Genomic DNA, 25,627 nt, shown 5'->3' with positions numbered 1-25,627 from the left:
CCAGAGTTTTTTAAATTCTCAGAGCAGAAAGGAAGCGTCTTTCCCACACTATACCTCAGCCCCAAAAGACCAGCAGGGTTATGCTGTCCCAGATCAGATACTGCTGGGCTCTGCAGGCAACACCTGTCAATCTCCAAACTTCAAACTGATTGGGCCAGTCAGGTCACCTAGTATACTATCTGCCAATCACTGTACCTAGGGAATGCAAAGAGCCAATGGGCTTATCCGTGAGTCACTTGCTATCCCAGAGGCCCTGCTTCCCACACTGGGGACAAGAAGCTGCTCCAAGCACTGCCTGGGCTGCCACCTGAGGAAGGACATGGTTTCTGGAGGAGCAGTCACTGACAACCCCGACAGCCCCCCAAGAGAAATGAGTCTGTTCCCTCCACAGTAGGGCGTGGTGTGCGTATGGCGTTGTGTCAGGACACCTCTAGGGAACGGCAGCACACTCGAGTTGGGGAATTTGAAGAGCGGTTACTAAAGGAACTATTGCCCAAGGATGGGCAGGAAGTGGGGAGGTCACAGGGTAGAGCAGAACCTGCAGCCACTCACAGTGACAGAGTCACCAGGACATGGACAGGGTCGCAGCTGTGAGGAGAGGACAGTGGATTAGGAGCCCCAGGAAGGAGCCAGCGAAGCCCAGCCCCTCTGCCCTCCCCTCTTGCTCCTGGGCACGTTCTCTCACCAAAGCCAGAAACCAGACAACAGGACACTGTGGATGCAAAGCAAGCAGAGAAGCCATGAAAGCTGTGAGGTGGTCCAAGAATCAGAGGGAACTTCCAGAAAAGTGTTTATTTTGGCTGTTTATTTTGGGCCTGGGTTCTACCAGACTGTCTAGGCAGCTTGAACCTGGGGTCCTCCTGCCCGCATTAAAATGCCATTTAAAAACAGGCATTTCCCAGTGTATTTGAGTTAGTTGTTGAGAGCGTGGCTTGCTGTTCACTGGACCTAACGATGCAGAAAGCTGGGCAGACCAACTGACTTTTGGGACCCCCTCTACAGAGGGGTATTGTGAAGGCACCCAAGGGGCCACCCTCTGGGCTTGGGCCCTGGGATAGCACTGGTGGAACATGGTAGGGGAGGTAGAGCCCCAAGGATAAGCCTGAAGAAGAAACTGTCCATAAATACATGCTTGTTTATTTTATAGAGAGGGGATACATTTCTTTGGGGATATACTCTAGAGTAGGTCAGAACTTTTATTCATTTGTGATGTCCTTCCCTGAAAGGCAAGCAGCACAACCTAGGAAAACCTAAAATAATCCTGTTTTAAAGTTACCTTCCAGAAGTTCTTTAGGAGGGGACAGAATTCAAAACAAAACAAAAGCAACCATGATACATTTGCTTCTGAATATAGAAGCTGGTTAAAGGGTTTCCACCAGAATCCTGCAAAAGAAAGGCAAGACTTCTGCATGGTGTTAGGGAGGCCTCTTAGCCCACAGATGCCAAGATGATGTCGACTGGTAACTCCTCTGAACTTCGGGCTGTCACTTGCATTGTGACTGTGTCCAAAAGCAGCAGCCGAGAGCGTATGAGGATGTCATGACCACCCCGGAATACGCCTGGTGGGAAAGAGAGAGAGAAGGCTGTGTGAGGCAGAAGAGCTGCAAGGCCAGGCTGGGGCTGCACCACAGCAGCTGATCAAGGCGGCCCTGGAGAACAGTGGGGTGAGGAGTGCCTGCACAAGTCACGTGGCCTCACTGAACCCCAGGACCTGCAACTACAGAGTGGAGGCAGTAATGTACTACCATTAGTCAGCTCCTGTCCTGCTCAAGTGAATTCACGGAACGTAAGGCTGGTAGCTGATGTTATACTCACATAGGGACAGTCCCACCAAGAGCAAACCGCAGAGCAGGTGGCTGCAAGGCCCAGGGGAACAAGCTGATTCAATGTGGCCAGAAAGGATGTGGGTATGGGCAGTCAACTGTGAGCTGGTGTCCACCCACCCTGTTTATAAACACTCAGCCAAAGTTTCAAAAAATTTCATTTCCTTCTGCTGTTTTTACATACAACTGTACTGCACATAGCATCATTGTCTCAGAAGTACAGACATGGAAATATTCACATATAAAATGCTGGGGAGTGCAGGAAGATGAGCACTGGAATTTGTTACACTCTTCCATCTTTATGCATATTTGAAAATTTCTAAGTGGAAATGCTTGAATACCTATTGGCAGTACTAGGGATCGAATTCAGGGCCTCCCACATGCTGTACAACTACTATACCACTGCATTCAATATCTGACCCTAAATGTTTATTCTTGTTAGTAAAGAATAACCAGCCATGCATAGTGGTACAGGCCTATGATTCCAGCAGTTGGAAGGGCAGGAGGCAGGAGGACTGCTGTGAGTTCAAGAATAACCCTATACTACACAGTGAGTCAAGGCTAGCCTGGACTACATAGCAAGACCCTGTCTCAAACAAACAAACAAACAAACAGACAAATAAACAAAAAGACAAAAAAAGAAAAGAGCCATTAGACATGGGTCTACTGGTGCATGCCTGTAATCTCAGCACTTGACAGGCTGAAGCAGGAGGATTGTCAAAACTTCGAAGCCAGCCTGAGCTAGACAGCAAGACCTGTCTGAAAAAAACCAAAACAATAAAAAAGAGCAACTATGCCTGTAGACACCTAGACAAAAGAAAACAGACATGCCAATGAATAGGAAATACAAATGGAAGATAAATAACTTCATTCCAAATAGAAGAAATAGATATTAAAACTACACGAAGACAACATTTTCATTTCAGACTGCCAAGTTATAAAGTTTAATGATACCCTCTATTGTCCACAGTGTGAAAGGAAAGGAATATAATTCTTTTTTGGTTTTTTTTTTTTTTTTTTGGTACCAGGGATCAAACTCACAACCTCACACATGCCAGGCAGGTGCTTATGCCACTGAGCTAGATCCCCCGCCCCCATGCCCCGCTTTTTTGAGGCAGAGATTTTATGTAGTTTAGACTGCCCTCAACTCTCCATCCTCCTGCCTCAGCTTCTCAAGTTCTAGGATTACAGGTGTGTGCCACCACACCCGGCTATGTATATAAACTGTCTTAAGGACAAACGGGAATTATCAAAATGGCTCACTTGTAAATTTATCAAAATGTACACATGCAAAATAAACTCTGCATGATTAGTTTTCACATCATCATTTGTGTTAACAAAAGACTGGAAACAACTAAATGTTCATCAGTAGTGGCCCAGTCCATAAAAATATGGTATATCTCTACAGTGGGCTACTAGGCAGCCATAAAAAAAGATTCCTAGTTCATGCAATTTGGGATAATGAGAAAGTTGTAGAGATGCATGCTGGTGATAGTAATGCAACAGTGTGAATGTGTCTAATGTACTGAACTGTACACTTAAAAATAATGAATCTGATCTAGGTGTGGTGGCACACACCTGTAATTCCAGCACCCTGGGAGGTTGAGGCAGGTAGATTACAAGTTCAAATCAAGCCTCAACAACTTGGTAACATAGTAAGATTGTATCTTAAAATACACATAAAGGACTAGGGATTTAGCCCAGTGCCGTGAACTCAATTCTAGGCATAAAAATATATACCATATGTTATATAACGTAACATAAATAAGATAAAATAAAATGGCTGGGAATGTAGGTCAGTGCATAGACCCTGGGTTCAATTCCCAGGAACATCCCCTCCAAAAAATTTATTTTTTTTTCTTCCTTTTTTTAGTACTGAGCATTGAACCCAGGGTCTTTGCACTGACCCATATCCCCAACTCTTTATATATTTTTTACAATTTTAAGACCGTCTTAATTTCCTAAGTTGCCCAGGCTGAGCTCAAAAGTGATCCACCTGCCTCAGCCTCCCAAAGATTATAAGTATGCACCACCATGCCTAGCTTGTTATACATATTTTACCATAATTAAAAGATAAAAGAGTAAGAAAGCTCTATATATTGATGAGCCCTGTCCCTGGGCACATTGTAAACTGAAAAGCCAAGTGCAGAACAATGTGTGTACTACTTACACATAAACACCTGAGTTTAAAGATAGAAATGTATTCCTATTACCTCTTTTTGCAGTCATGGAGATGGAAGTCAAGCCTCACACATGCAAGGCAGTCGTTCTACCGCTGAGCTAATCCACAGCCCTTAGATTGTGGGAATATCTCACCAAGTTGCCCATGCTGAGCTGACACCTCAATCCTCCTCTCTTAGCCTCCCAAGTAGCAGAGGTTATAGCTTCTCGTGTTTTTATAGCCACAAAATGACCAGACAATACACAGGCATTGTTCACAATAGTAACAGTGGCTACCTGCTGAAGGGCAGCAACAAAGGTGGAGAACGGGGATGTCTCATCATGGGTCTCTTTATACTTTGTGAGGTTTTTTTTTTCCTTTTTTGTGGTACTGGACATTGAATCCAGGGCCTTTGCACTGAGCCATATCCTCATCCCTTCTTATTTTGAGACAGGCTCTCACTAAGTTGCCCAGGTGGGACTTGAAAACTTGTGATCCTCCTGCCTTGGCCTACAAGTGCTGGGATTACAAGTGTGCAAGATTTAGAAGCAGTGGACTCTGCCTCTTTGTGTCCCAGAGGGGTCCCCAGCCCTCCCACCAGAAGTGTTGCTCACCTGCCAGGAGCAGTGTGTGCGTGTTCTTGTTGTCTGGCACTTTGTCCGACCTCTCACATGCGTGCATTCCCAAGAACTTCACGATGTTGCCCACAGCCTCTGTTGGACAAGACAGCAGGGTTCAGCCATGCAGCTTGTTTTGTGGCAGTGGAGACAAAATCAGGGGCCTGTGCAGGTTGGGCACATACTCTACCTGAGTTCTGCCCCTAGCTCCAGCCTGTATCCTGTCCCCAGGTGCTGAGGGCTCAGGGAAGTGCCCCTGCTCAGGCCGGAAGGGGAGCAGCACTGTCAGCAACCCAAGGGTCTGGAAGGCAGGTGGTGGAGACAAGCAGGCCCCTACCTTCCAGTGTCTTGATGGTGGATAGCGTGAACGTCTCCTCCTTCTCAAACTCATCCCCCACCTCATCCCAGGCAGCTTCAAAGTTCACTTTCATGACCTTCTGGATGTGATCCGCCACACTGACCTCCAGGTCCTCTAGCTGGAGAGGGGGTAGACACCATTTCCAGGGCATGGAGCCCTCTGTGTGCACCTCACACACCTGGGCACTTCCCTCAACTCTCCACCTAACCCCAGGTACACACGCCTGGCGCTGAGCTGTGGCAGGCTCCAAGAACACAGCAACATGCTGGGGCAGCCACCCTAGCCATTCCTGGAGCCAAGTGGTACCCCTTCAATGCAAAACTTTCCTCATCCTAGTTTCTGACAGTGAGACATGTCCATCCTGAATTACCAAGAGGCCAAACATTGCAGATCCGGAGCCCAGGGTTACACAAGGTGCTCAGGTCTGCCTATGCCTTTCACTCTGAGAAGACCACACATGGCTCCAGAACAACAGCCATTTCTTTTTGTTTTTGGTTTTCTGAGAAACGGTCTCACTGAGGACTTAGCTCAGTGGCTCAAGTGTTTTCCTGGTAAGTGTGAGATCGTGAATTCAATCTTTAGCACCAAAAAATAAAACCAAAAAGAGAAAGGGTCTCATTATGTAGCCCAGTCTGGCCTTAAATTCACAGAATTTCTCCTGCTTCAACATTTCCACTACTGGGATGACAGGCATGCACCATCACGCCCCACAGTGGCCATTTCTGTTTCAGCAGATCCTCTCTCTAAGTTGTGATCTTTGGGCATCCTAGCTCTATCTCCTAACACCAGCTGCCCTGCACCCCACTGTGGACTGACTGCAGCTACTGAAGGTCCATAAGACAGGCCTTCAGGGAGCCCTGAAGGTGGATGTTTGATGCCAACATAAGCAAGACCCAGCTCCTGCAGCAGAAGGAAGCCAAGTAAAGCTCTCAGGAGCAGGGTCGGAGAGCCACTTAAGCTTAAGTGTGGCCCCCTCAATTATGGCCCACAAGGTGACACAGGATGAAAGTCAGATGTTCTCCACAGTGGCTGTTCCTCAGCTAAGGAGCCCTGGTCCTTAATATAGGACCAGGAGCCTCTGCTCCTGAATATAATGATCTGCACTGTGATGGCATTGCACTGGGCCTGTACTCACATCCCAGGGGAATCCACTCCAGAGGGACCCTGGACCAGTGGCCCTCCAAGCTTAGGGAAGAGACATGGGAAGGGCTCACTCAGGGCCTACATGAGAGCCCAGCAAACAGGTATGTCCTATTTACCTAGAAAGCAGTGTGTTAAAACAGGAATTGAAGTCCTCATAGCATGCTCACTCTCAACAGGAATCTATTGTAAAGAAGTAATCTCAATGGGAAAATGTAAAGAAATAGGAAGGGGAGGCAGGAGGATTGACGAGTTCAAGGGTAGACTGGACTACATAGTGAGATCCTATCTCCAAAGGGGGGGAAAAAGAAAGAAAAAAAGAAAAGAATCTGAAATGCAAATGAAAATGTGTGCCGTGCATGTCTAATGCAGCTTTGTAAAAGGTAGCAAAGATTTAGAAGTTTAAATATCCAATGTTAAGGAATGAAAGGTCAAACAAGTTATGATCTATATGTACCATGGAGTGTTTTAGTCATTAAAATGGTGTGGCTCGGTACAGCATGTGTTTAGCCTGGGATCTAGCACTGTGCTAATAGACAAATGAATCAAGTGTTTCTGAGGTATCTATAATAGTAAGAAAATATACCATAGTTAGGGGCTGGGGATTTAGCTCAGCGGCATAAGCACCTGCCTTGCAAGCAGGCAGTCATGAGTTCGATCCCCGGTACTGATAAAAGGAAAAAGACAAAAAAAAAAAAAAAAAAAGAAAAAAGAAAATACACCACAGTTTCAAGTGAAAACAGCAGGGCCTATAATATATAGAATGACCTCAATTATGAACTCCTGCTAGGATGGTAGAACACACCTATGATCCTAGCACTTCAGAGCTGATGCTTTGAGTTGAGGCCAACCTAGGTACAAGGTGAGTTCAAGGCCAGCCTGAACTTGGTGAAACCCTGTCTCAGTCCAAAAAAAAAAAAAAAAAATGATGGAACTTCTGCTTACAAAAGGGTGCCTAACAACTATGGGCAATGTTCCCCTATTTCTTTATACTTCACTTTTGATCTGCCAAGCTTTTTTTATATGTGTACTTTTACAAATTTAAAAACAAATCTTTTCATTTCTTTTTCCTTTAGAACTAGGCATTGAACTCAGAGCCTTCCCACTGAGCTACACTCCCAGCCTTTTTTGTTTGAGACAGGGTTTTGCTAAGTTGCTAAATTTCCTAGGCTGGGCCTGAACTTGAAATCCTCCTGCTTAAGCCAGTATGAGGATTACAGGCATGTGCCACCACAGCTGGCTAACTAGAGTTGTAAAGCCAAAGCCAAGAAGAAGAGGAGCCAGTCTGGCCAGCAGCTGCTAAGAGAGAGCTGCTCTGTGGCCCCTGACCCGCTTCTTACCACATACTCATCCTCATAGCCTTCTTCATCCATCTCCCCAGTGGTGGGGTCACAGTCCTTGACAGTGAACTTCATCATGCAGCTGAATGTGCAGGCCACTGTGGGAAGAGAGGCTGAATGGTCAGGGTGTCCCTAGCCTGCCTGCTGGGCTCTGCTGGATGGGCAGTAGCTGTGAGATGCCACCCAACTCCAGTAGGCTGGCCAGAGGCCACCACTTGCAGAGCAAGAAAGAAAGAAGATCGAAAGATGATGCCAAATAATGATAGCTGTGTCACAGCCAGGGCCACTGGGCAAGAAGCCAGGAGTCTCAATGGTACACAATGGAATGGGACCAAGCGTGTACTGTGCCCATCTTCAAGACTGCATGGCCCAGTGAGACAGCACTGCTTTCAACTGGGCAGGCCTATTCTGCACTTAGGCCAGACATTTAGCAGGGGCCTCAGCTTCCTCCCTAGGAACAGGGACAAGAGAATTTGCTCTGAGGATGGAGGCCACCCAGGACAACAAACGTTCAGTCCCAACCTCTTTCCATGGTTCCCAGTAGGCCAGATGGCATCTAAGGGGCTCACCAGCCGTGGGGTCTTCCTTGGGCAGTGCCACCAATGTGTAGCAGGTACCAGGCTGGTTGTAGGGTAGGCTCCGGGCAGGCACATAGCAGAGTACCTCATAGGCCTCGGTGGGCTCCAGGTACACAGTGACGTTCTCCAGTGTCCGGTCGTTGAGGGTGTTCGTGCAGTCAAACTGGATGGGGGTGGGGGAGAGGAGAACTGAGACCCTGCTTCCTGCCCAAGGACCCCACCACTCCCCATTCATGCACTGCCCCCTGCTCCTTGTGTTCTTCTGTGTACCCAGAGAGGTTCTGTGTCAGGAAGTTTAGGGGAAATTTCTGCTGGTGACAAACTCTGCTGCCAACTCTGTTCAGGGTACCAGAACCCTGTGGGACTTAGACCTAGAACCCCAATCACTGTCCCACCCCACTCACCTGGAACACCATGTGCTCAGTGAAGACATGTTTGGTGCAGTGGACGACATACTCCGTCTCTGACTCAGTGAGGGCCACAGGCTCAGGCGAAGACTTGAAGAGGGGCCCCAATCCTTGGAAGTCTGGCACTGCTGCCAACTGCTCTGAAACCCAAAGACCACATATGTTTAGTTTCTCCACTGCCAAACTGATTTAAGGGTGGTTGCTCTTTTTTTGTGGTTTTGTTTTTTTTTTGTTTTTTTTTTTTTTTGCCAGTACTAGGAATTGAACTTAGAACTTTTGCACTGAACTATATTCCCAAACCTTTTCGTTATTGTTTTTGTTTGTTTGTTGTTAAGGTCTCACTGTGTAGTTCAGGCTGGCCTTGAGTTTACTAGGTAGCCCAGGTTGGCCTCGAACTCAAAGTGATCCTCCTGCCTCAGCCTTACAAGTGCTGGGACTAGGGGCATGCACCAGTACACTTGGCTGGCTTATCCCTTTGAAACAGCATCTCACTAGTTGCTCAGGCTAGACTTGAACTCACAATCCTCCCCACTTGGCCTCCCAGAGTGCTGGGATTCCAGGTGGACAGCACCAAACCTAGCTATGATGGTTTCTATGCAAGTCCTACAGCCAATTCTCAAGGTCATCTGCCTGAGACACGTGTGGTGTACTTAGCACTACCTACTCACTTTTTCTTGAACAGGTCTGCATCTCACTCACAAGCTCAAACTGTACCCTCAGGGATCCTCTCCTTCCCTCTGTCCTTGGAAGATGTCAGAAGTAGAAGCAGCAGGGAGACCCCACTGTCCTGGGCCTAACCCCAGCTGCAGCCTCATTCATCTTTGGAGACACAGCAAGGATTCTTGACAAGAAGGTGGGAACCAGGAAAAGACTAGAAAGATGAGGTACAGACTGCTACAGTTATACCATCAGCAAAGAACAAGTCAGCATTTTATACTGGCCAGTGAGTGGCTGTGCACACCTGTAATCCCAGCAATCAGGAGGCTGAGGCAAGAGGATCACTGTGAGTTCAAGGTCAGCCTGGACTACACATGGAGACCTGGCTGAACACACACACGCGCACAAGCACACACGCACGTGCACATGTGAAAGCAAGCTAGTTAGCTAGCTGATGAAGCATGACTTCAAAATAAGGAATGCTGTCTAAGGTGTTGGGTGAGGGTGATCCTGGCACACCATGGCTGAGTGCTAGCTGGGTGCCAGACCTGGAGCCTTGAGTCTCATCACAGTACTGGCCCTCCTTGCAGGCTGTGACAGCCTCTTGCCTATGCCATCAACTGTGCTTTCCTCTGCTCTAGGGCCTTGGGCCACCTGTGTTAAGCCTTGAAGCTACAGCACTGTGTTGGAGCAGAGCTGGATATAGAGCACCCGGTCGTCTCAGGCTGCTATCTGGCTGTAAGGTAATATGCTAACAGGAGACATTGTTCTGGAATAGGAGAGAAGAAGGGGGATTTGTGTCAGCACACACTGAGAGGAAGGTGGCTGGCATTGTAGCAGACACACAACACAGCCAGATGGCAGGAAGAGTTGTTCAGCCCACAGAGGATCACAGCGGGCAGAAGTGATGCTCTTGGGAGAGCAGGAAGGGCTTCCAGAAGGAGGTGCAAGCCCCAGACGGAGGAATGAGGTGCAGCAACAGCCCGGTACCTCAACACAGACTGTCTTTTGCATGGTGGGTGCTGGAGCTTGGCAGTAGGGTACTTGGCCCACACACATGAGCCTCAGAGGACTAGAGGGACATGTGGGACATGGAATCTAAAGTACACCAGTGTCTTTGAGATTCAGCAGGGCTCAGCCATATTGAAAGTGCTGTGTTCCCAGGAGTGGCTCTAAGCCACTTTCACCTGGACCTTAATCCCAGCCTGTTCCATTTCCTACCTGTGTAAACCACTATCTCGGATGGAGCTTCCAACTCCTTAGACACCAGCTGGACCTAACAATCTTCCTGTGGGCCAAAAGTGCTGACAAACCAGAGACGCCCATCCAATTCTCTCGTTCTGTTCTGTACAGGGTTTTTTTGTTGTTGGTTTTTTTTTTTTTTTTTTTTTTAATGGTATCTTACTATATAGCTCAAAGCTCACACAAAAAAAGCTCAGGCTAACCTCAACCTAGTCATGATCCTCCTGCATCAGCCTCCTTAGTTCTGGGAGATAGGTATCTGCCCACCTGTCTTAAATTACTCATTGTTAATCTCGACCCCATCCAGCCGATGAGATGAGTATGTTAGGCCTAGGAAGACAGGTAACCCCCATCCTGACCCTGCTGGCTGTTCAGGTCACTCTTACTCACCCTGGAAGATCTCCTGCCGGGTGGCTGCCACTTTCTCGGGTTGTTTGGCAGATGTGATAGGGGTACTTTCTGCAGGAGTAGACAAACATGGTGACCAACAGCTGCAGGCATGGGCAGCAGGGGCACTGGCCCAGCATTGTTACTCACTTATTATAAATTCCAATTCCCCAGAGTGATGACTCTGCCCACCCTGGTGAAGTTCCAGGCTTAGCAGGCCACCCATCCAAGGACCCTAGTCTCACCTGGTCTCTGCTCAGCCATGGGCGTGGTGGCCAGGGGTACAGACTTGAGGTCAAAGGGTTTCTCTGATGGCTCGAGAGTGTACTGTTGCAGAGCCCTCTCTAGCCCAGGGATGGACACGGTCAGACCTAGAGGCCAGCAGAGATCGGTCACCACAGGACAGTATGACAGAAGGTGTAAGATAAGAGGATCCACTGTGGTCTGATTGGGAGTGAACTGATTAACCCTCTCAGCCTCTGCCTGGTGAATAAACACAGACACAAAGTGACTTATCAAAAGCAAACTGGTGTGAAAACAGAAGTTTTGCTATGGATTTGTCTTCTTGAGACAAAGTCTCACTATGCAGTTCAGGCTGGCCTTGAGTTCACTTTGCAGCCCAGGCTGGTTTCCAACTTGCAATAATTTTCCTGCCTTAGCCTCTCGAGTGCTGGGATTATAGGTGTGCACCACCACACCTGGCTAAAACACAAGGTTTTATGAACAACAAGTGTTCCCATTTACTGAGCTGCTTCCACTCTCATTATCCTGTGTCCCCCAAGGTCATGGCAAATCCATGGGATCACCAAGCAAATTCAGTCATGTTTCTGTCTCAGATTCCTGTTTACGCAGCAAACATGGGTCACAGACATCATGAGACTCACCGTTTAGGATATAGCCGGCATTGAGTGCCTTCTGCTTCTGCTCCAGGACATTCAGGTAGAAGGTGGCTCGGTCTCTTACTTCGTTGTCATCATCCATCACACACCTGCAGCCGGAATACAAGGTGCTCCTGATAGGGCCTGCCAGGGACAGCAGGAAAGATCCTGCAAGGTGTCATCAGGGGCAGCAAGGGCAGGGGAGCAGGTCTCCCAAAACTAAGCTCAATACCCAGAAGTAGGAGACCCAGCAACTCTTGAACCTGGGCATCAAAACACATAGGAGCCAGGCGTATGGCTTAGTGGATGCACAAGGCCTGGGGTCCCATCCCCAGTGAGGGTGACACCTCTGTCCAACAGCCTATGTTAGGAAGCACTTCCTCAAGAGACAGGAAAGTCTATTTTCAATGTGAAAACTTGGACATGAAGTCTCACAGCAGCATTGCTGCTCACAGGCCCAGAAATAACCCAAATGTGATTCATCTATAGAATGAAAGAGTTGGTAACGGAAAGGAATAGCTGGCCGTGGTGTGATATACCTTTAGTCCCAGCTACTGCAGAGGCTGAGACAGGAGGATTATTTGAAGCCACTCTGGGCAACCCTGTAAAACACTGTTTCTTAAAAAAAAAAAAAAAAAAAAAAAAACACTGTTTCTTAAAACAAAAAAAGTCAGACATGGTGGTACACATCTATAATTCCAGCTACTCAGGAGGCAGAAGCAGGACGACCATAAATCTGAAGCTGGCTTGAGCAACACAGCAAGATATTATCTCAAAATAAGGAATAAAATAAAATTATAAAAGGAAAGGAAAAGGGCTGGAAGTGGTAGAGCACTTGGCTAATACATACAAGACCCTAGTTCAACCCTCAGTACCGGAGAGAAATGAAAAAAGGACTAAAGTACTAGGCACACTACAATAGGAATACACTTTAAAAATATGGATAAACTGGGCATGGTGCTGAATGTCTGAAACCCCACTGCTCAGGAGGCTGAGGCAGAAGAATCATTTGGGCTACATAGTGAACTCAAGGCCAACCTGAAGCACACAGCAAGACCCTGTCTCAAAAGAAAAAAAAGACCCAGGGATACAGTTCAGTTCCTGGTTCAAAAAAAAAGGATAAAAGGCAGACTCCTTGCATAAGATAGGAGAGACTAGAGGGGGGAGGAGTGGTTGTAAAATGGACAAAGTTTCTTTATGGAGTGAAGGAGATATTCTAAATTTATTTATTTAAAATTTTTATTTATTTTTGTTTTTGAGACAGGATCTCGCTATATAGCCCAGGCTGGCTTTTTTTTTTTTTTCTTTTTGAGACAGAGTTTCACTATACAGTTCAGGCTTGCCTTGAGCTCATTTTGTAGTCCACCTATGTCTTAAACCTGCCAACAATCCCCCTGCTTCAGTCTCCCAAGTGATGATTACAATCTTGCACCACCGTGCCCACCTAATACAATTATTTTAAAAATGTAGTGCCAGGCATGGTGGCACAAACCTGTAATTCCAGCACTCAGGAGGTTGAGACAAAAGGACTGCTACAAGTTTGAGTCCAGCCTGGGCAACAAAGTGAATTCAAGGCCAGTCTGAATTGCACACTGAAACCTTGTCTCAAAAAGACAAAAAGAAAAAGGAACACTCCAGTTATAAATAGTCACTCATGGGGGATGGGATTTACACACTGCTTTTCATGCTTATCATTTTTTTTCCATATAATCAACAGTTGCATACATTTTCTCCCCTCTTAATGGACAAAGGAAAGCTGCCTGCCCGAGGGAATGCTGACCCCCAGGCAAGGCCCAGACTCACCTCTTCAGCAGCACCAGGATGCTGGGCAGCATCTCTTCATTCTGGGCCCCAAACTTGGCCAGAGCACTCACGGCACCTAAGCAGAAAACAAAGGTGATTCAGCAGTGCCCAGGGCACCACACCAGGCTGGCCTTGGAGCCACTGAGTGATAGCGTCACATCTACTTCATAAGCCAGTGTTGCCAGCACCTCACAAGCTCAGCCCCCAGGGCCCACTCCCACACCGCTGTAACAGGGCAAAGGAACTGCCTTTGCAACCAAATGAGGAAACAACCACTGCTTATTAAGTATCAGCCGCTGAAAGGAAAAATTCTTCCCAATGGGGTGGCATAACGTTTTTTTAAAAAAATTATAAACAAAATTAAGGTAAGAATAGGCTGGTTGTGAACAGTGTGGTGGTGCACACCTGTAATCCCAGCAATCAGGAGGCTGAGGCAGTGGGATTACTGAGTTCAACTCTGGTTCAAAGAAAAAAAAAGTCAAGCAGGGCATGATAGTGCACTTGAGAAGCTGAGGCAGGTAAGCAACTCTTAAGTTTGAGCCCAGCCTAAATTACATAGCAAGATCCTACCTGAGAAAATAAAGTGAGTAAAATGATACTTCAAAAAGAGTCAATAATTTAGAGATGTCCCTACCATTTAACTAGATGACATCTATTTTTTTCCCAACCCATTATATTTCAAAGAAAGAGGAAAAAAAACATGACATTTAAAGTATTTTCCATAAGGATACAAATTCAGCTTGGAAGGTGAGGACATGCAGCATGCAGGTCCCACTGCTAGGTCACTGCCTTGAGAACAAGGATGGGCTAGGGCTCTGTCCACCCAGCCCTGACGTACCTGCCCGGACCTCCTCGTGCTCCAGCACTACGCGGTTGTAGATGAAGCGGATGTACTTGGAGGGGTTGTTGGTCTTGGGCCCCTCCTGGCCCAGCAGATGCAGGATGCGCGTGGCCAGCACCGTGAACTCACAGTCCTCAATGAACTCGCACAGGTGTGACAGCCCCGTCTCCTTGCTCTCCGAGTTCTCCTCGATGATGCTGATGATGCAGTCCACAATGGCACGCTTATATTCAAAGCCACCCTGCAGGGAGGATGGAGCCGAGCCTGGAGCCATAGCCTGGCCAGGCTTGGTATCAGGGACACCAGGCCACACTGGAGCCTTGAGGCTCTGGCTCACTAGGTCTCAGCCTCTGGTCTAGGTACACCTGGGCTTTTCTGCTGCCCACAGGAAGAGTTTAACAGGAATGTTTTCAGAGCCTGTTTTTCTTCCTGAGATGAGACACAGGCAGACTTGACTGCATCAGAGGATCAGACACAGAACCATCACTAACCCAGCAATTCCACTTCCACTGTGTGCCCTGCCCAACTGAGAGCAGAGCCAAACAGGTATGAAAGCATCCTGACTGCCCACCCAGAGCCGCAAAGATCCCTAACTGTGGTCAACACCTACCATGCCTTAAGAAGGGAGGGAATTCTGACAGCTGGAGAAACCTTAAGACATGATGCAACATAAAATAAAACAGGCAGGAAAAGACCAGTCCCCGTCCAATGCCACTTTTCAGAGACAGAAAATGGAATGGTGGCCCAGGGCCTGGGAGAAGGGGGATTGTTATAGTTGATATGCTGTGCCAACCTGAGAAGTCTATAAGCTTAACTGACTCAGTGGGGGGCCTGGGTCCTGACTTTGCTTTTGTTTGGGGGGGAGGGGGGGTTTTCAGTACCAGGAATCAAACTCAGGGCCTTGCACGTGCCAGGTAGGGACTTGTGCCACTGAGTTATATCCCCAGCCCAGGGTCCTCACTTTGTAAGTATTATGAGACTGTCAAGAGGAGGGCATGGAGATGGTGTGAGTGCTACACCCAGCCAGGGCAGACAGCCTGCTTATAAGGTAAGGGAGGAGAAGAGGCTTGCTGCACCTCCTGTAGCTCTTACTGCTTTTGCTGTCTTCTGCCACCTCAAAGTGTTGCCCCTCAACCCGCCACCCTTGGAGCCAGCTGATTACAGACTGAAACCCCAACAAACTGTGAGCTAAATAAACCTTTCCTTCTTTAATTTTGGGTGTCAGGTATATTGTCTCAGCAGTAAGAGAAAAGTAACTAAGACAGGAACACACAGCTAGTGTTTACCAGGACAGTTTACCAGAAATGGATGGCAGTGAAAGTTGGGCACCGTAGACTTCAATGAGAGGTGGCAGGTGAGAGGCCGAGGGCATTAAGCATGTAACCTAGCAACAGGAAGAGATCTGGGTGGCAGTCCTGGGTCAACAGATAGTGCGATCTTGTCTTAGAGGAAGTCATTCCTGAATCTGAGGTCACCAGGCTGTTTAGCAAGGAAAAGTCTACATAAACGCCTGGCTTTGGTTTTTGTTTTTTTTTTTAATTGGAGACAGGATCTTGCTATTTATTTATTTATTTATTTAGAGACAGGATCGCGCTATGTAGTCCAGGCTGGCCTCAAACCTGCAGTGATCCTCCTGTCTGTCTCCTGAGTGCTGGGATTACAGGCGCACAGCACCATGCCTGGCTCACTTGATCTTAACTTTAGAAAAATCTCACAACCGGGTTATATGTTATTAGGCTCCAGTAGCTTTGTTGTAGAAGACAACTGTGCTAAAGCCATCTAATGTATGCATTTCTTTTTTTGTTTGTTTGTTTTTTGTTTTCAGATAGGACCTTACTATGTAGTTCAGGCTGGCCTCAAACCTGTGGTGATCCTCCTGCCTCAGCTTGTGGAATACTGGATCATCTAATGTGTTCAGAACTGAACAATGCTCCCTGCCTCACAGTATATGATTTTAAACATTCTGAATTAGTAGCAAGTATTTAAAATTAAGGTACACATAAGGTTGGGAGGGTCATAGGACTGCACACTGTAACATCTCTGAAGAGCCAAGCCCAAGAGCCAAGGGCTTTTAGAGTGTCAGTGCCCCTCTCTCCCAGTGTTCCTGGATACGCCAGACACCCAGGGTAATGGCTCTTCTCATGCTAGATCCTTGACCCTCTAAGGTAGGGGAGAGGGCACCACTCCCCTGGGAACCAAATCTACTCTGAAAATTTGCTTCTGCTCCTGGGAAATAAATGAGTCTTTCTGAGACACTAAAAAGTGCAATCACTAATCCATGTGAGGAACAAACACAGTACCAATGTCACATTATTAATGCCAGTTTCCCAAAAAACCACCCTCGGAGCTCCTAGAACAGCCCAGACATTTTAAACGCTTGACTCCTCCAGAGAGAACGTATGTTTACTCATCTCAGGCACAAGCATCACCTCAGGCCAGTGAGTCAGTGTCATTACACTTACATCACCCACACACGGGTGTTTAAAGGGCCCGTAGGCACCAGGAAAACAGCTAGTTAGCGGGTGAATGGAGCTCCAAAAAGGAGCTCTTGCCCCATAAAGAGCCTACACCCAGCAGACAGGCCATCCCCGCCTCCACCCCTTTAGGACACCAGGCAGGTCCCAGCCAGCCCAGGCCTTACCTCCTCCCGCAGCATGGTGAACAGGAAGTTCATGAGGACGGCATGTTTTCGGGGGTACTTCTGACACAGGGCACTGATGGCCTGAACAACCACCACCTGAGCCACACAGAGAAGTATGAAAGAAGGCCCTGAGACTTGTTTTCTGGGTGCCAACGAAGTGCTCTCCCACCCCAACGGCAAGACTGGTTCTGGGAGTGACACCAGGGCAGGGAGATGGGACTGCACAGGCATGCTGGGATCCTGAGATTCCCCGCCCACCAGATACCCACATGAGGGCTCCCCAGCCCTGCCCTCATGACAGTGATAGTGTTTCTAGGTTGTCTGCAGAATTGCCCATCACTAAAATCTTCTGGCTTACTTAGTGTTTATTTCCCCTTCTTTAATTTTTTGAGATATGGTCTCACTGTGTAGTGCACATTGACCCAGTACTCACTATGTAGCCCATTCTGATCTCAAATTTGTGGCAATCCTCCTGCCTCATTCTCCTGAGTGCTAAGATTATAGGCATGCACCACCACGCCAAGCTTGAGCTCACTCCTGCGTTTACTTGATGGCTTATCCACTGGCCAGAAATGCTGTTTTCAGTGGTTGGGAGTAGCAGTCCTGCTGTGTTGTTCAGGCTGGCTTGCAGCTCATTTTGTAGCCCAGGCTGACCTTGTAGATGGGGATTCTCCTGCCTCAGCCTCCTAGGTGCTGGGATTCCATGCTCAGAAAAGTAAAGTTCTATGAGAGCAGGTTCCTGTCCTTTTCACTGCTGTGTTCCCTTTTCCTAAAACTCTATATAATAGACAGCAAGTAGCTAAAATATACTTGATATAGAGGAGAGCCAGAGGCAGGTTTGCACTTGTCCCAGAGCTGAGGATCTACAGAGTGACACCCCTGCCCCATGTCCCACTGACAGTACAAGGTGCAGAGCCCCCCTGCCAGCACAATACCTTGAACTCATCAGAGATCTCCGACATGAAGGATGAGATTTGCTTCATGAGGCGGTCAATGCTGCTCTCACTGCCCGTCTTGAGCAGCGTGGTGATGGCCAGCGTGGCAATGCTGCGGTTTGAGTCGGTGACCAGGTTCTCCAGGTCCAGGTTGCAAGCAGTCACAGCAGATGGATGCTTCATGGCCACCTGGTTTGGGGAGGACAGAGACAAAGAGGACAGGACCCATCTGTCACTCCCTGTATAGGGTTTGGTCTGCTCTCAGCGTCTCAAGTGTTGGGGGACCAGGTCTGTGTGAGTCCACACTCTTACCTTATTGAGAGTTCGGACAGCAGCATAGCGGAGCGCGGCCTTGGGGGAGCTACAGAAGAGCTGGAGCACTGAGCAGACACAAGAGACAGACATTGGGGGCTGCATGGCAGTCAAGGGGGATCACAACCTCTGCAGGCCACAGCCAACCTTGGTTCAACTCCCCTTCCCTGTAGATGCTCCCTAACCCACCTGTCTGAGCTGCCGGCACAGCCCAAGGATTCCAGGCACAAGCACCAGCTGTGCCTACTAAGTCCCTGTGGCTGCGAGCCCTGTGTCACTGGTTCCTCACACCAGAGGATGCCGCAGTGACTACTGTCCTCCTTTCCAGAGAAAGACATTGAAGCAGGAGGGCTAAAGCAGCTAAAATGCCCCAGGTTGGCAGCCAGCTGGTCGAAGTGTGGGATTATAGACTGGCCATATCTGCAGCCTGGATACTTGGCCACTGGGAAATGAAACTGCTTTCCTCTCTCACAGTACCAACAGGAAGCAGCATGGCTTCCCCATGGTGCTGGGCACAGAACAAAGTCCTCTCTTAAGCTACCAATTTAGCTGAGCATGGTGGAATTCACATGTAATCCTAGCTATTAGGGAGCCTGAGGCAGGAGGATTTTGAGTTTAAACCTAGATTCGGACCACTTAGGAAAACCCTATATCAAAATTAAAAACATTAATAATAAAGACTAGAGATGTTACTCTAATGATACAGTACCTCGTGGTTAGATTCCCAGCACTGCAAAATAAATAAATCTGAGAGTGGTAACTCATGCCTGCAATATCAACTTTGGAAAGCTGAGGCACAGCTTTCCAAAGAAAATCACAAGTTCCAGTCCAGCCTGGCTCACTTCACAAGCTCTTGTCTCAAAAGGGCTGGTGGCTCAATTTAAAGACCCAGAATTCAACGTCTAGTACAGCTAAACCAATACACAAAGGACCAGTTTATTTCCCATCTCTCAGAGAGCTGTATCAGGGAGCAAATCCCTCTCTGCCCTCTCTGTATCAGAGTCAAATTTTGCACTCAATGGCTGTGTGACCCAGATTACTTTTCTGGAACATCCACACTCCTTTATTCATCACTGGGCTTTTATGTTCTTGTATTTTTTTAACTTGTCTTTTTTTACTTAAAACAGGATCACCCTTATTTCAGAAGCTCTGCTTTATGGTTTCTATATCCCTGGAAACAGGGGACACACTAGGAATGGATGACCACATAGGTTACTGAACAAACTTGTCTGTTCCTTCTGTTTGTGCACGGCAGGCAGAAGCCTTCTCCCTCCATACATAAATGCCATATTTCTGCATAACCAGATTTATACCATTAGTATGAGGATTAAAAAAAAAACATGGAGGTCCAATTGAGTATGGTGCCATCTGCCTGTAATCCCAGCCCTGGAAAGGCTGAAGCAGGATCACCTTGAGCTCAAGGCCAGCTGGAGTTACACTGAGACCCTTTCTCAAAACACTAAAATACCAAAAAAATAAAAAAAACAAGGAGGAGGAGGAGGAGGTGTCTAACCATTCTTTTTGCTGTTGTTATTGTTTTGAGTTTTTGTTTTTTGAGACGCAGTCTCAATGCACATCCAGGCAGATCTTGAACTCACTATAGAGTCCAGACTGGCCTCAAACCCATGGCAATCCTCCTGCTTCAGCTTCTGGAGTGTTGGGATTACAGGCATGTGCCACCACATCCAGCTGTTTTAATGAGACAGTCTCACTGTATAGCCCAGAACGGCCCCAAACTCACAAAGATCCTACTGCCTTCGGCTCCAGAGCGTGAGATGAGAAATGTGCTGCACCATGCATGGCTCCAATCAGCCCTAAGACCTGCAAATCTAACTCCTCAGCCACACCTTTGCTTTCCCTGGTGGGTCCTGGCTCAAGCTGTCTCCCCTCCCCTGCTCTCAGAATCCAGGCCCAGAACCTAAAGGGCTTCTCCTCCTCCACCCTCTCTTCACATGCAGCATTCACACCACTAAGTGCCTCACATGCACTTCCCATGCCATCCCTCCCCTCATGCCTTGCTCACAGGGGCCAGCACAGCAAGTGGGCACACTCAAGTCCACCATGTCTGCTAGAACAGGGCATCATGCTATACCATCTGTGCAGACTTTGACAACAGGCATGTTGCCTGGGCAACAGGCATGACTGTCACACACAGCAAAGAGGGAGACGAGGCCTGGAGACTGCCCAGTGAAGTGCAGAGCCAGGATTCCAACCAGCTGTGTGGCTCCAGGGTCAGTTCAGAACCACTCCTGTACTGCTACCCAGTTCACCTGTGGGTCCTGGTGCCCCACAAGCCCTCCTCCCTCAAAGTATTATGGATTAAGCCTTTACATTGCTCTATGTCCCTAGCCCCTTTCATTTTCATTTTTCTTATTTCGAGACAGGTCTTGCAGACTTGCTAAACTGCCCAGGCTAGGCTCTAACTTGCAATCCTCCTGCCTCAGCCTCCCACAGCACTGCAATTATAGGTGTGCACCACCATGCTTGGCTCACCTTGGCTCCCTGGTATAAGATAAACCTGAAAACAGCCCATCCCCAAAAGTAACACCCAGGATGTGTCTCCACACAGTGACCAGCCGTGGAGCAGGTACCAAACAGATTCTGGCTCCTTGATATCCCATGGACAGTGGCCTACTGAAGGCATTTCCTCACTCTCTCATTTTTGGTCAGAACTACTCGTTAAGTGATGGACACAGACCTGATACAGCTGGGGCCAGCTCCTTGGCACTGCAGCCTGGCAGATTGACAATGGCTGAGGCAGCTTCATACACTACCATCTCATGCTTGTTCCGAAGGCAGCTCTCGATGAAGTCAAACAGTGGACTGTCTCGGCTATAATAAGCGACCCAGAGACGACAAGTTGGGAACAACTCAGCACAACAGAAGGACTGAAGTAGGATCCAGCAGGAGGAGGCCGAATGCTCACCTGCCGTCCTCCTCTTCCAGCTGCTTACTGGCCACACGAATCATCATGCAGTAGGCAAAGGGTGACTTCAGGCCGTGCCGTGTAAATTTGCTGATCATCTTGTTGACAGCCAGGCGGTCGTTCTTTCGCACATGGTACAGGAGCCCCAGTGCATGGTACTAGAGGACAGTGACACAAGTTACACTGCCTGTATGGCCCTGGGCTGCAAGCTTCTGAGATGGGATTTCTATGTAGTTTAACTGGCCTAAAACTCGAAGTGATCCTCCTGCCTCGGGGATTAGGCCTATGCACCAACGTAGCACACCTGGCATTTTATGTTTTCTTCTTTTGGTAAACAGAGGACTAAATCCAGGGCTTTTCCATGAGCTACACACACACCTACTTTGAAGTGTTCTTTTTTTAATACAATGTCATTAAGTCACTAAGTATCCCAGGCTGGGCTGGAACTTGTATTCCTCCTGCCTCAGCCTCCTAGAGTGCTGGTATTGTGGGCATGTGCCGCCCCTTAGCTCCGCCTGAGTATTTCCAGTATTGTCTGTCCTTGTCCTTACCTGGACCATGATATTATCACTGGACGCTGCCTCCTGGGCCTCATTCACCCAGCGCTTGACCATGTCAAAGCTGCACTTCAGCAGGTGCTGTGGATACAGAGCAGATGAGGAGTAGCCAGGGTGGCCACCTGATACCCACCCTGGGCAGGGCACCCAAGCTTCTCCCAGACACGACCCACAGCCTCCCCAGCATCCTGGTCCCAAGGAGGGCCTCAGTTCCCACCTTTCTCCCAATCCCAACTCCAATACCCTATCACCCTATGTGTGGCTTAAGGACATGTGCCAGGGGCCTGTCAAACAACCTAGGCTCTCTTTGATGAGGAGATGAGCAGGACACTCAGACAGGGGGTATAAAACCACCCCCCAATGCACACTGGAAAGGGACTGATATTTTCTACTTTTTTCTTCCTATCCCACAGGGCTGGGCTGCAGCCACTCACCAGGGAAGACACCAGGGCAGAGCTGGAGACACTGGGCACTTTGTCCACAATGGCCTGCTTCATGTAGCGCTCGATGGCCTGCAGCATGGTGCTCTGTGGGGACAGAAGTGGTGAGGTAGGGACCTCAGGAACACAGCTATGGGGTGCAGAGGAGGAAGCCAGTGACTGTTTTGGGGGCGCTCTTGCATACCCCAGCCCAGGGAGCAGGGGACAACTGGAATTGTGCACAGGATGATGGGAGGGCATGAACTCACATCAGTGATCTGGCACAGGGCACGCACGGCTGGGCCCCGGTAGTTGTCCTCTTTTCCAGTCATGTCTTTTGTCAGGCTGTGGAGGATGCAGGATGTTGCTAACATTTGGGCATTGGGACAAGTCCAGTCCTATCCAGCTCCTCTGCTGCCAGACCTGCCTGGGTCACTACACAAGTCCCCTAGCTTGTGCTAACCCTCTGTTCCTCCCACCAAGGCAAAAAGCAGCTGGGCCTGGTGGAAGCTGAGGCAGGAGGATCATTGTGAGTTTGAGACCAGCCTGGGGCTACATAAACAAGCTCAAAGCCAGCCTCCATTACTTTCTCTCAAAACAAAAACCCAAGCAAAAACAAAACAAAACAAATAAAAAACACCACACAAAGGATAACTAAAAGGGTTTTTGTAGCTTAAAACTGACTTGGTTGCTCCTTTGCTTTCACTAAGACATTTTCGTGGCTTCTCAAGCACAGCACAGGACAAGCACCCAACAAGCCCCTAGGAGCCTGGCCAATTCCGTTAATCTGGGGGGGGGGGGGGCAGAGGCCAGAGCTGTCTTGTTTGTCATTCCACACAGACTGAAGCACTCAGTAAATATTTTCAAATTAATCTACCGGTGAGTGTGAGCCCCTCCCTTACAAACACAACTGTGGCAACAAAAATGAGAATGGAGCCCCGCTAAAAAGATAGAAATTATACATTAGGGACATCTGTCTCCTGAATCACTCAGCCTAATGTAGAAAGCATTCCTGGGCAGCACACAGTGATTTCAAGGTCAGCCAGAACCACACAGCAGACACTGTCTCAAAAAAAACAAAACAGGGACTGGGGATTTAGCTCAGCAGCATAAGCACCTGCTTTGCAAGCACATGGTCGTGAGTTCGATCCCTGGTACTGATAAAAAAAAAAAAAAAAGTTCCACAATGACTCAGGTGACTAAGAATCACAGGAAAGAAAGGTTTGTCCCCAAGTCAAAGCCAAGGAAGTCAAAGAGAAACGGCTCACTCTGGAGGCTGCCATGGGTGCCTTCAGTAACTACAGGATGAGGGACAGTATAGGAAAGGACATCTGGCCCAAGGCCAACCAAAAGCCTTTTCATCAGTACACATCACCAAAAAGTCTGTCAATAGACCCCATAGAGGAGCCTCCCATGGTCCCAAGAGTCACCTGCTGGTAACAATGATGACATCCTCTGCAATGCAAGACATCTCCTTGATGGTCAAGTAGCACATCCGCCGCAGTGTGGGCTGGGAAAGAGATGGGAAAAGCCCTATCAGCCTGCTCATTGAGGGCACCAGAGCTGGGAGGAGAAACCATAAGTATAGGTGAAAGCAGCTCTCATCTCTCTGGGAAGGCTGGGGTTGGGACACTTACATCATTGGATTGAAAAAGCTTGGTCATGGCAAAGAAGGCCTCTGTTGCTTCTGTGGTCCCCAAGTGCTCCCCCTGCAGTGATCAAGAAAGAAACTCAGCCTGAGACACAGGGACCAGGCAGTTCTTCCTGTGGAATCAGCTCAGGCCAGACCCTCAGACCCTGTAGGGTTCTGTCAAAGGCAGTGAATCAAAACAAGATGCATAGGGAACCTAGAGCTACAACCTCAGAGAGGCTGTCAAACAGCTCAATGGTACACCCTTCCTGACATCCCCTGCACCACCTTCCCCTACCCCAAACCTTACCCACTCACCTGGTTTATGAGGTAAAGAATCTTGGTGAGGATGTGGGCACATTTCCGAGGGTTGATGGGAGTTTCATTAAAGACACGAGCCTAAGAAGAAGCCACCAAAGGTATTAACTGTGAGCCCAGTTCATTTCCCTTCCACTCTCTCTCCTCAGGTACTGCAAGGTCTGAGAGTCACAGAGGAAATATATATACTTGCCTATACAAGATTATCTCACAGGGAAAGAGTCTGTTTTTAACCAATCTATTAATAATTCCTAAAATGTTTCCCTAACTTTTAAGGATGTGCTGACCTACTGACTAGTAAATGCTTAGCAAACTTTTTAAGTGGAAAGAGAAATGATGATTAGAACAGAAATCTAAGCTTCACACACTTTGCAAGAATCATGTTTCTGTGTTTTGGGGCATAGGCTTTCTCCTTGGTTGCCCTGGAAACCAATACAGAAAGTGTAGTATTGCCGTACTGTTTGTTCACAAACAATGTCAGAGGAGGGGCCCCAGCTGGATGACATTCATGACAGGGACAGAGGTGCAAATGACACTGACCTCCTGGAGTACTGCACTTTTCTCCAGGTGCTGGAATGGGTTGGAGCCTCCACCTGTAGTCAAGGAGAACAAAAAGGACCGATTTCAGGTAGTGACCCTGAATTTCCAAACTCCCAAACACAGGGAGAAGAAAATTGTTCCCATTCTCTACCCAGGAAGTCCTGACTCCTCCAGAACTGCGCACTACTGCTACAGTCTGACCACAGCTCTTGCCAGGGGGCTCTACTCTGCCCCAACCACTTACATTCCCCCAGAAGCCCTGGCACAGTCCTGTGTCTCCAGTGTCACATCCTGCAGTCATTCATGCAAACTGTACTTAACTGAGTCCACAGGTGCCAACCAACTTACCTGTGACCAAAATTTCCCTCACTACCAACGCACATTTATAACCAATTACATGTGTGATTACCTAGTCTGTCTCCTGCACTCCGTGACCCCTCTAACACTATATCCCTCTCGTTCCACTGCAGGATCAGGACACCTACAAAGCCTGGCATTCAGTAGGCACTCTATCTGTTTTCTGATTGATTGAATGAATGAAAAGCCCAAACTTGTTACCCACAGCACAGGTTACGCATCGGTGTGGCCAACACCAACTCAGGCCCGACAGATACCATAAGGTTGGACAGAAAAGGCACAAGATGCATCCAGCTGGGGCCCCTCCTCTGACAGAAGGGAAAACTGTGGCTCACATAGGCCTGTGACCCGCACAAGGTCAGGCAGCAAATCCCAGTAGAAGCTCAGGAGTGGGAAGCCGCGGGGCTCTTTGAGGCTTCTCAAAGCTTGCTAGGCCGTCTGCGACCCGAGGATCTGTTCATCACTGGGCCTCGGCGTCCGCGCCGGCACAAAGGCCGCGAAAGAGGGCTCGCGAGAAAGGTCGGAAAACCTGTGCCACGGGCCAGCCTCCCCAGGCCTCTTGTAGTCCTCACCCGACTCCTCGTCTTTCTTGTCGAATTTCTTCAACATCCTGAGGCCGGCGGGGGCGCAGCAGCAGCGCGAGGATATAGCGACGCGGCGAGCACCAGCTCCCAAACCAGCTCCCCACCCCGGCCACTTCCGGGTTCTGGCAGCCACGTCGCCCTGAGCTCTGCGCCTGCGCCTACGCGTTCCCCGCTCC

General features: G+C 48.4%; 1 protein-coding gene across 2 annotated transcripts; it reads right to left on the bottom strand.

The window, feature by feature from the left end:
- Positions 1–1,115: 1,115 nt before the first annotated feature.
- On the bottom strand, positions 1,116–25,626 carry Copg1 (COPI coat complex subunit gamma 1). 2 transcript variants are annotated; one of them, XM_003462757.4, is made up of 24 exons: positions 25,440–25,625; positions 24,511–24,563; positions 23,971–24,051; positions 23,660–23,731; positions 23,453–23,532; positions 22,292–22,367; positions 22,038–22,130; positions 21,598–21,684; positions 21,047–21,204; positions 20,819–20,952; positions 18,121–18,188; positions 17,809–17,997; positions 16,874–16,969; positions 14,230–14,473; positions 13,392–13,467; positions 11,595–11,698; positions 10,956–11,081; positions 10,714–10,782; positions 8,422–8,564; positions 8,009–8,180; positions 7,440–7,537; positions 4,939–5,077; positions 4,599–4,697; positions 1,116–1,559 (listed from the first exon to the last, which is right to left on the bottom strand). In XM_003462757.4, exons 1-24 carry the CDS (start codon positions 25,474–25,476, stop codon positions 1,429–1,431), a joined length of 2,625 nt encoding a protein of 874 aa, XP_003462805.1. In that variant the 5' UTR covers positions 25,477–25,625; the 3' UTR covers positions 1,116–1,428. The 2 variants fall into 2 exon arrangements, with proteins under 2 accessions (XP_003462805.1, XP_023417701.1); XM_023561933.2 differs by lacking the exons at positions 4,599–4,697; positions 4,939–5,077 and having other exon boundaries at positions 25,440–25,626.
- Position 25,627: the final 1 nt, after the last annotated feature.

The sequence above is a fragment of the Cavia porcellus genome, unplaced genomic scaffold (genome assembly GCF_034190915.1).
Source record: "Cavia porcellus strain 051 isolate PalLab524CR breed Dunkin Hartley unplaced genomic scaffold, mCavPor4.1 scaffold_27, whole genome shotgun sequence".
In the NCBI taxonomy this organism is placed as follows: Eukaryota; Metazoa; Chordata; class Mammalia; order Rodentia; family Caviidae; genus Cavia; species Cavia porcellus.
The sequence above is the reverse complement of the archived record's forward strand: the minus strand, read 5'-3'. Positions and strand labels throughout refer to the sequence as shown.